Here is an 11,702-nt window from a genome sequence, read left to right on the forward strand (position 1 = left end):
ATCCCAATTAAATAATTCGATTATTTTAAAACTTAATTATTATATAAAATAAGTATTCATGCTTTTCGTTGTCTGAAAAGGTATTTTTCTTGGTTTCACTAACCGTAGTGTTTTATATATAAAAAAAAACTAAAAAGTAGTAAACAAAATTTCTTACAACTTGGATCTAAATAGTGACTAGAAATATATACGAATCTAGTGATGTCGAAATTCAATTTAACCATTTATTATATATTTTTATTTATCATTTTATATATTTATTTATAAAGTATTTATATATCTTTCATAAGTTATTAGTTTCAATTATTAACTTTATTATTAGTAATTTTCAAAATTTTCTAGTGATAAATTAACACATATCAAAAGTAGTCTGTTCTTTAATATAGAAAAAAAAAATATGGCATGGAAAAATCATTTAATTTAATAAATGGTTGTTAAGTATTTAACGGAAAAAGTCGGGTTATTACATCACTTTCAAAAATGAGTTTTACGAGCGGGATAGAGCTAAGGAAATTATGGGTTATTACTAAGGAGGTTATGGGTAATGTTCATGAGTATTGTTCGCTAGTCAAACCTAGTGTTTATCATCTCTGTTGCGTCTACGTATTTTTCTGAAATATTGAATCACAATATTGATACGTTGAGATCTACGATTATTTGGTAATCCGAGTTTCGGTCACATTACGGTGAACGACTTTATATGCTGCTAAGGTGAGTTTCATTGATCCCTTTTTAATTGCTTTTGCAATATATATTTTTGGACTGAGAATACATGCAATTTATTTTAAACACAATGGATACAAGTACATACTAAATTCTACACTGAGTTTGAACCGAAAATCCCTTAGCTTTGGTAACTAGTAACTGCCGGTTATAAGAACTGGTGGGCGCGAGTAGTAGTATATGGATCCATAGGGCTTGATATCCCCGTCCGAGCTAGAGCACTAGCCTTTTAACGGACGTATGCTATTTGAGAAGCGTACACGTTGGTTTGCGTGTATTATTAAAATGATTATACAAAGGGTACAAATTATATATACGTTAAGTTTAGTTACCAGGGTGCTCAATTTCGTAGAATATTTTGATAAACGTTTCTGGATTGAACAACTGAAATCTTGTGATCCACCTTTATATACAGATTATGCGCAACATTAAAACTATGAACTCACCAACCTTTGTGTTGACACTTGTTAGCATGTTTATTCTCAGGTTTACTAGAAGTCTTCCGCTGTTGCTTATATGTTAGACAAGCTATGTGCATAGAGTCTTACATGACATACTTTTCAAGGAAACGTTGCATTCACCAAATCATCACCATGTATCTTATTTTGACTGCATTGTCAACGAAAGTACTATTGTAAACTATTATTTACGGTGATTGTCTATATGTAGAAATCATCAGATGTCGAAAACCTTTGATTTAAATATTCATTTATGGTGTGCCTTTTCAAAAGAATGCAATGTTTATAAAACGTATCATATAGAGGTCAAATACCTCGCAATAAAATCAATGAATGACGTATTGTCCATATGGATTTGGAGCGATCGTCACACACACAGTTTCTAAACTCGATGGACTTGTACGCAGCATTTTGTCAATTATTTGTTCAGTTAGGACTCAAGTCTAAATTGCCCATTACCATTGATAGCCAACGCCATGAATCACATTTATCTTCGTTTCGTTGAAGTAAACAGTTTTGACTAGCTCAGTTAATTCAGCTAGTTCACCCACTATTACAAATTAGAAAAAGAGAAAATTGTGCGGTTGGTCCCTGTGGTTTACATGAAATGGGGTGTTTGATCCCTGAACTTCATTTTTGGGGTTGTTGGTCCCTGTGATTTTCAAAACATGTGTGGTTGGTCCCTGACAGGGACCAACTACACAAGTTTTGTACTTTCATTTTCGGAGTTGTTGGTCCCTGACAGGGACCAACCACACGTGTTTTGAAAATCACAGAGACCAACAACCCCGAAAATAAAGTTCAGGGACCAAACACCCCATTTCATGTAAACCACAGGGACCAACCGCACAATTTTCTCTTAGAAAAAAGATTATACGGATTGTTTACATCATTAATTAATTTTATTTTATTATTATTATTATTATTATATATATATATATATATATATATATATATATATATATATATATATATATATATATATCTATTGTAAATTTAGTAGTTAAATATGGATGGTAATTAGTCAAATATGGATAGTAAAATTTGTACTATATATATGTGCATAATGTAAGTTACAAAAACACACATATACATTAAATACATCACACCTCTCTTCAACCTCTTTCTCTCCTATATCTTCTACAACACATCTCTCTTTTATTGGTTCTTTCAATTTGAATATATTGAACCAGACCACTAAAGGTAGTTATAAGCCTACTGAAATATAACACGTTATCAGCACGAAGTGCTCCGTATAATCAAGGTTTATCTAAGCAAGCACACGTCACTAATCAAGGTAAGAAATTATCTAACTTTTATTAACTTCACTAACATTTATATTTATGTTATTTAAGTTATATATGGTCGGTTATACCGCCTGAATTATATTTCTGTAATCTAACTTTTATTAACTTCACTAACATTTATATTTATGTTATTTAAGTTATATATGGTCGGTTATACCGCCTGAATTATATTTCTGTAATCTAACTTTTATTAACTTCACTAACATTTATATTTATGTTATTTAAGTTATATATGGTCGGTTATACCGCCTGAATTATATTTCTGTAATCTAACTTTTATTAACTTCACTAACATTTATATTTATGTTATTTAAGTTATATATGGTCGGTTATACCGCCTGAATTATATTTTCTGTAATCTAACTCTTATTAACTTCACTAACATTTATATTTATGTTAACAAAACCTCATGATTGTACGCAACACGTCATTTGACAACACGGTACTTTATGTACGCAACACGTCATTTGACAACACGGTACCATGGGTCGAGATTAATTCCGATCAATACGAATACGATGGGGTCTTTATATGTTATCTAACATTTATGATTACTTATGCAGTTAATCATTATTTATTTCATGCATACTAATGTTTATTCTTAAAAGTAAATCTTAAAAGTTAAAATAAGAAAAAATAGTTTGTATTTTTATTAAAAGTAAATCTTAAAAGTTAAAATAAGAAAAAGTAGTTTGTATTTTTATTAAAAGTAAATCTTAAAAGTTAAAATAAGAAAAGTAGTTTTTATTTTTATTAAAAGTAAATCTTAAAAGTTAAAATAAGAAAAGTAGTTTGTATTTTTATTAAAAGTAAATCTTAAAAGTTAAAATAAGAAAAGTAGTTTGTATTTTTATTAAAAGTAAATCTTAAAAGTTAAAATAAGAAGAAAAAAAATCTTGTCCTTTATATTACTCATACGCGTTTTGATATAGTGACTTTATTCGTTAACGTCGACTAACGACGTTACAACGGTCATATATACATAACGGTTGTTAACGTCAACTGACGACGTTACAGCAACTATATTTTTCAAATATAAAATAAACATCTCCGTTTTCACATTTTCACAAATCAATCTTCATTTTTCAGATTACTACTCTCAAAAAGTTTTTGTAAAAATGATTCACACAAGGATGATTTTTCCTATTGTATTGGTTATATTGACTATCATCATTGTTGCTAATATACCACCGGGTGAACCTATATTCTATCATGCCCTTGTGGTTTTATTATTTGTAATCATACCATTATTCTGTTGTTTGCTACTTATGAATTTAAAATTATTCTAATTTCATTTTATTATTTGTCTATGAATAGAAGTTGATTATGATTATGATTTATGTTATTCATCTTTTTGATAATAGAAAATGTCGAATTTGAAAAGGCTTAAATTTGCTCATTTAGAACAAGTGGGAACAACTACTTAACATGGGTTATGAATGTAGAAAAACATCTCGAATCAAACGGTATTTTAGAAACCCTGAATGAAAATAACAATTATTCCGAACAAGAGAAAGCAATAGTAAGTATTTTTCTTAGCAAACATATTGACGAGTCCTTAGAATCTACATATTATATGATCGAAAATCCAAGTGTATTATGGAAAATACTCAAAGATAGATACAATATTAATTATCAAAAAAAATAATAATAATAATAACGGTGATCCATGAAAGAATAAAATTAAAGATATTAGTAGACGCTCTTATAAGAATTCCGGAGATTCTTATTAATGATCTGGTAACGTGGATCATCAGTCTAGTATTTCTTGAATACATGAACATCTTGTTTAGCTCTACAAATAAGTCCCAAAAAGAAAAGAAAACGAGAGTGAATCTGTTGACAAATCTTGATTAAATTAACCCTGAGCTACCTTGAGACTTGAATGGTTTGAATTTTCTAAGATGCCTAGTTTTTTTTTATGTATCACTCATAAATAAATGGTTTTAGACCATAACGCATATGTTTTATTAAGTGTTATCTTTTATGTACTTTAGATTATAACTTGTTTGCAGGTAATATAATTTGATTATCTTGCTGAAATACAACTCATTATTTGCTTATCTTATTTGAAGTTTTAGTATGAATCCTGCTGAAATACAACATCAATTAAATGGTAAAGACCTATGTATTGCAGATAGTAGTAACATACACACTATGATCAAATCTAAGAAATATTTCATTGATTTAAATCAAATGAAGGAATTATAAATACTATATCAGCTCTTGCAAACTTGATATAAGAAACGAAAAAGGCAAAATTTCATATTACCAAATGGTACGAATTTTTTTGGTAAACAATGTTTTGTTTTCTCCCAAATCAAAGAGAAATTTGTTAAGTTTCTCTGATATATATCATAATGGATATGATTATCAGTCAATGATAATCGAAAATGAGAAATATCTATGTAGCACCGAAAAGCGCATAGGATTAAAAGCGCATATGATAAAAAGCGCATATGATGAAAAGCGCATCGCATATAATTAAAAGCACATATAATGAAAAGTGCATATGACGAAAAGCGCAGCACATATGATTAAAAGCGCATATGGTGAAAATGATATATGATGAAAAACACATATGGTGATTAATGAAAATCACATATGGTGATTAATGAAAAGCACATATAGTGATTAATGAAAAACACATATAGTGATTAACGAAAAACACATATGGTGATTAATGAAAATCACATATGGCGATTAATGAAAAGCACATTGAGAAATAATCACCAATGTTTCTTGAAAGAATTCAAGGGTATATATATGGACCAATTCATCTATCATGTGGACCATTTTTCTAAGAGATGCATCTAACGCATGGTCTCATGTTTGTGTGTTATCAAGCCATAATATGGCATTTGCAAAGTTTCTTGCACAAATTATTAAATTAAGAACACATTATTCTGATTACACCATTAAAAGGATGAGACTTGATAATGCTGGTGAGTTAACATCTCAAGCTTTTAATGATTATTATATGTCTACAAGGATTGTTGTTGAACATCCAGTTGCTCATGTGCATACACAAAATTAGTTTAGCTGAATCAATAGATAAACGCTTACAGCTAATAACTAGACAATTAGAAATGAGTACAAAACTCTCAATATTTATATGGGGACATGTAAATTTACATGATGTGACATTAATTCGCATTAAATCAAGTGCAAGTTATAAATATTCTCCATTACCAACTTAATTTTGGTGGAGACCAAATATTTTCCATCTTAGAACATTTGGTTGTGCAGTGTATTTTTAATTGAACAACCACAACAAATGGTTCCTCAAAGAAGGATTGAAATATATGTTAGATATGAAACATCTTCAATCATAAGATATATTGAACCCATGACGGGTGATGTTTTTACAACAAGTTTTGTCGATTGTTACTTTAATGAAACATTGTTCCCTATATTAGGGGGAGAAATGAAATATAAATAAAATGATGTTTCATGGTGTGAACATCAATTAAGGAATATTGATCATCGCACAAAAGAATGCGAAAAGAAAGTTCAAATATAATGCATATGCAAGAACTTGCAAATTAATTACTTTATGCATTTAAAGATACAAAAAATAAGTGACTAAATCATATATACCAGCAGTAAATGCTTCAGCTAGAATTGAAATTACAAAAGCTGGCAATAATGTCACTCATGAGTCTTTGCTACGGCAGAAACGTGGGAGACCAATTGGTTCCAAAGATAAAAATTCTCGAAAAAGAAAATCAGCTGATAATGAGGTAAAAGAAAGTGTTCAACAAGAACCACAAATCAATACTCCTTCTGCAGAGGATATTGATAAATGTAAATACATAAATTGCAATAAATTATGCAATATTATGAAACTGAAATGAAATGAAAAATCTTGATGAGATATTTTCATATAATGTTACAATGACATCATGAATAAAGATGATGATCTGGAACCAAAATCTGTCATTGAATATCAAAATAGACGTGATTGAACTCAACGGAAAGGAGCAATACGAGCTGAATTAGAATCGCTCAATAAAAGAAAAGTTTTTGGATCAATCGTTATCATTTTTAAAGATGTGAAACAATGGGATACAAATGAATTTTTATCCGAAAAGAAATGTACAAATGAAGTTACAAGGCAAAACTAGACTTGTAACTCAAGATTTCCCACAAAGACCAGAAATGAATTAGGAGAAAAACTTATCCTCCTATAATGAATACAATTACTTATTAGATACTTAATCAACCTGGTAGTTATTTAAATGCATCTCATGGATGTTGTTACTACTTATCTGTATGGATCACTTAATAGTGATATATATATATATATATATATATATATATATATATGAATATACCTGAAGGGTTAAGGTATCATAAGCATCTAATGCAAAACCCAAGGGAATATATTCCATTAAATCACAAAGATTTCTAAATGGGTTTATACAATCGGGACGTATGTGGTATAATCGATTAAATTACTACTTGATAAGAAAAGGGTATACATATAAACTTATTTGCACGTGTGTTTTATAAAAACAATGTTCGGATATGTGATCATAGCTGTTTATATCAATTATCTTAAATAAAGAAATCTATGAAGCCATTCAACTTCTAAAGAAAGATTTTAAAATAAAAAAAATCAAGTATTACGTTGATTTACATATTGAGCATATAACTAATGACTTACTTATACATCAAACAACTTATACCGAAAAGATTTTAAAGTATTTTAATATGGACAAGACAAAAACCATTAAGTACTCATATGGTTGTTAGATCTTAATATTGATACTAATCCATTTCATCCTCTAGAAGATCATGAAGATCTTCTTGGTTCAGAAGTTCCATATTTTAGTGCAATTGGGGCTCTTATGTATCTTACAAATTATACAAGATCTGACATTTCTTTTGCAGTTAATTTGTTGACAAGGTTCAGCTCAGCCCCTACCAAAAGACATTGGAATCGAATCAAACAAATAGTTTGATACCTTCGGGGAACTACTGATTTATAATTATTTTATTCTAACAACTCGAAACAAGATTTGTTTGGTTATACAGATGCAGATTATTTATCTGATCTACATAAAGCTAAATCTCAAACTGGATATGTATTCCTAAATGGAGGCACCGCAATATCATGACGTTCTCAAAACAAACACTTGTTGCAACATCATCAAATCATGCCGAAGTGATTGCATTACATGAAGCTACTCGGGAATGATTTTAGTTAAGATAAATGATACAAATCATTATTGATTCTTGTGGACTAGAACGCTATAAAAGCCCAACAACTATCTATGAAGATAATACAGCTTACATAGTACAAATGAAAGAAGAGTATCAAAAATGACAGAACAAAACATAAATGCTGACGAGGCGCTAAAGCTATAAACGGTCTTAACGGTCATAAGTTTGATGGAAAAGAATGGTATATTGGTAAGGCTCAGAAAAAGACTGAAAGGGAATAGGAATTGAAACAACAGTTTGAGCAAACCATGAAGGAGACTGTAGACAAATCACATGGGTCAAACTTGTACATAAAAGATTTAGATGATACAGTTTCAGATGAAAACCTCAGATTCTTCTCATATACTCAAGATCTCGTAAAAGACAACCAGATTAAAATGAGATACGTTCAATCAACAACTCTGCTGATCTTTATACCAAAGTACTGTCAATCGCTGTTTTCAAAACATACGTTCACAATATTGGCATGAGGCAAGTTCAAAAGATGTGACGACTCAGCGTTGTCTACTTGAGGGGGAGTCAACTCTATGCTGCACTCTTTTTCCCTTAGCTAAAGTTTTATCACTGGGTTTTCTTTAGCAAGGTTTTTAACGAGGCAGTATTAATTGCTCTTTAAAAAAAATTACCATCCAAGGGGGAGTGTTGTAAATTTAGTAGTTAAATATGGATGGTAATTAGTCAAATATGGATAGTAAAATTTGTACTATATATATGTGCATAATGTAAGTTACAAAAACACACATATACATTAAATACATCACACCTCTCTTCAACCTCTTTCTCTCCTATATCTTCTACAACACATCTCTCTTTTATTGGTTCTTTCAATTTGAATATATTGAACCAGGCCACTAAAGGTAGTTATAAGCCTACTGAAATATAACAATATCAAAATTAAATGAAGTTACATTAATTATTAAATATACTTAAAACTTGACATAATATATTTTTTTTTTTTTGAACAACAGAAACTTTATTAAAACCGACCCTCCTAGCGAGCAACTAGGGAAGGCCAAAAACAACCGACATACAAATGCTAAAGCGCCAACAAAAATCAAAATTACAACGGCTTTATAAGTCACTCGTTCCAACTAACAAAACTTTTACTACGATTACAATACCAATTGAATGCAAAGTTACGAATTGAGTCGAAAATAAGTTCTTTCTTCGTGAAGGGCAATCAAATATAATCCCGTTCTTATATCTCCATATATGCCACAAAGACATATTAACAATTACATAAAGTTTACTCTTCTTCACGGACGTAGAATGCCAACTATCGAACCACGCTATCCATTCAGACCAAGCGACGATATCCGGCCATTGAACGTCCACCCACGTTTTGACTCTTCTCCATATTTCTCTCGCGACAACACATTAAAAAAAACATGATCCGTGGATTCAATATAATGCTCACACAAAGCGCACCTAGTAGTAATTAAATGATCTGTGTAATTTCTGAATTAATGGTTTAGGGACACAACTAATAGTAATTAAAACAAATCCAAGTAAAAACTCGTATATATATATATATATATATATATATATATATATATATATATATATATATATATATATATATATATATATATATATATATATATATATATATATATGGGCAGGATCAATGAGAAAGTAACCAATCGGGGGGAAGCAAAATTTTTTTTTCCCGGCATCAAGATCACACGAAAATATGAACATTTAGAAGAGACACTTCGTGATAGATGTTATTATTTAGGCGGGAAAACGATCGACAAAAATAACATTCAAGATAATATTGTTCGTGAAGAATATGAACGTTTTTTTTCCATGTTTTGTGAAGTAAAATTTAGCCCGATTTAGAGTTTAGGGTTTTGGGTTTAGGGTTTGGTGTTTTGGGTTTATTCCATAAACCCAAAACACCAAACCCTAAACCCTAAACCCTAAACTCTAAACCGTTCGTGTTAAAAACTCAATCTAAATCCTAAATCTAAACCCTAAATCTAAACCCTAAACCCTAAATTTCTAAACCCTAATATCTAAACCCTAATATCTAAACCCCAATAGCTAAAACCTCAAAATACGCTCGAAAAACACGATAATTGTTATATATTACTTCCTCAAGCGTTTTTCCGCCAAAATAAAAACATTTATCACAAAGTGTCTCTACTAAATGTTCATATTTTCATCTCATCTATAATGTTCGTGAACAAAGTTTTTTCAAAAAACGAAAAGAAAAAAAAAGTTTTTGCTTCTCCCCGCTTCCCCCGAATGGTTACTTCCCTCTTGATATATATATATATATATATATATATATATATATATATATATATATATATATATATATATATATATATATATATATATATATATATATATATATATATATTATTGCAAATTACAAATGTGATACTATAAATACATATTTAGGGACACTTAAAACAACCCCAAAAAAGAACCCTTAAACTTACCACACTCAGTACATTTTTGTAACAAAACGTATTAAACCACTTTTATTCTCCTGCTCACATATATTTGCAACAAAAAACCGTCCAATTTATTGATGAATTAGTCCGCTTTTAATACTTAAAATACAAAAATAATTCACTTATTACATGACAAAAGTTGAATAGTCACAACTCACAAGTCCCTATTCTTCCAAAAAACAATTCTTTCATTCGTACAATCTTTATGTTAGTATATTTATATTTATTCATTTATTCATGTTATTTTTATATTTACGTCAAATCATCACCATCTCTTCCAAAACACACCACAATATTCTCATTACTCATTCGATCTTTTTCTCACAAAAAAAAACCTTCAATGGATTTAGCTTCCGGATCCGGGTCAACCGACCCAGTAGAACCACCGGAACCATCACCACCACAACCACAACAACCAAGCAGATACGAGTCACAAAAACGACGTGATTGGCACACGTTCTTACAATATTTAAGTAACCATAAACCACCCTTAAGTTTAACTAGATGTAGTGGAGCTCACGTGATTGAGTTCTTAAAGTACCTTGATCAATTTGGTAAAACAAAAGTGCACGTGACTAGTTGTCCGTATTTTGGGGACCCAAAACCACCGGCTCCATGTAGTTGTCAGCTTAAACAAGCTTGGGGAAGTTTAGACGCGTTGATTGGTCGGCTTCGAGCCGCTTACGAGGAGAATGGAGGGAAGCCGGAGTCGAATCCGTTTGGAGTTCGAGCCGTTAGGATGTATTTAAGAGAAGTCAAAGAAAGTCAAGCCAAAGCTAGAGGTATTCCGTACCATAAAAAGAGGAAACGAACCGGTGGTGGTGGTGGTGGTAGTGGTACGACGACCTTAGTTAAAGTGTCGGTGGATGACGATGGTGATGGTGGTGATGGTGAAGCCGAGTCTAGTGGCGCTCCGGCTACTTCTATAGTTTAAATAGTGAAGTTTTAGTGGCACATTGGAGGTTATGATCAAAATCATTGATCAAATGTGTTTTAAGTGCGGTTAATGAGATAGTTTTTGGTGAGATATCAATTAAAGTGAATTGATGTTTATAATCAAGAGTATAGTATTTGTTTATTTTTGTTAGAATTTGAATTTAGATATGAAGTATAATAAGCATAAGCATGTTACTTTGTTGGCACTTTTTTCCTTACACTTGATAAACTTGATGTATTGCCTATTTATATTTTCCTAATTGTATTTTAATATATATACGTTATCATAGTTATGGATTAAATTAAATATTTGTGTAGTATAAATATATAATATGTAGTTATGATAAATTTATAAAAATTTATTTTTAATAGTGAAAAGATGGCTATTTGAAAAACATTTAATTGCACAGTAATTGTATTTCATTTGTTAAACTCAAATATTTAGCTACAATTTCAATTCGTTAGTTCACTGAATAAAATCATGCTTTTTGGCTGAAAATGATATGATAAACAGGTTACTATTAACTGAAATATGCAACTTCAATAAAAAGCCAGCGTATATGAGTGGACCAAACTTCATAAAT

At 30.2% G+C, this 11,702-nt stretch overlaps 1 protein-coding gene across 1 annotated transcript; it reads left to right on the plus strand.

The window, feature by feature from the left end:
- Nucleotides 1–10,456: 10,456 nt before the first annotated feature.
- On the plus strand, nt 10,457–11,355 carry LOC139899059 (protein LIGHT-DEPENDENT SHORT HYPOCOTYLS 5). Its single transcript, XM_071881874.1, has one exon. It carries the CDS (start codon nt 10,523–10,525, stop codon nt 11,114–11,116), a length of 594 nt encoding a protein of 197 aa, XP_071737975.1. The 5' UTR covers nt 10,457–10,522; the 3' UTR covers nt 11,117–11,355.
- The last annotated feature ends 347 nt before the right edge of the window (nt 11,356–11,702 follow it).

This window comes from Rutidosis leptorrhynchoides, chromosome 3 (genome assembly GCF_046630445.1).
Source record: "Rutidosis leptorrhynchoides isolate AG116_Rl617_1_P2 chromosome 3, CSIRO_AGI_Rlap_v1, whole genome shotgun sequence".
Lineage (NCBI taxonomy): Eukaryota > Viridiplantae > Streptophyta > Magnoliopsida > Asterales > Asteraceae > Rutidosis > Rutidosis leptorrhynchoides.

Excerpts from the sequence above, each read along its gene's own strand:
- LOC139899059 (XM_071881874.1), top strand. The coding sequence starts at position 10,523 with ATGGATTTAGCTTCCGGATCCGGGTCAACCGACCCAGTAGAACCACCG.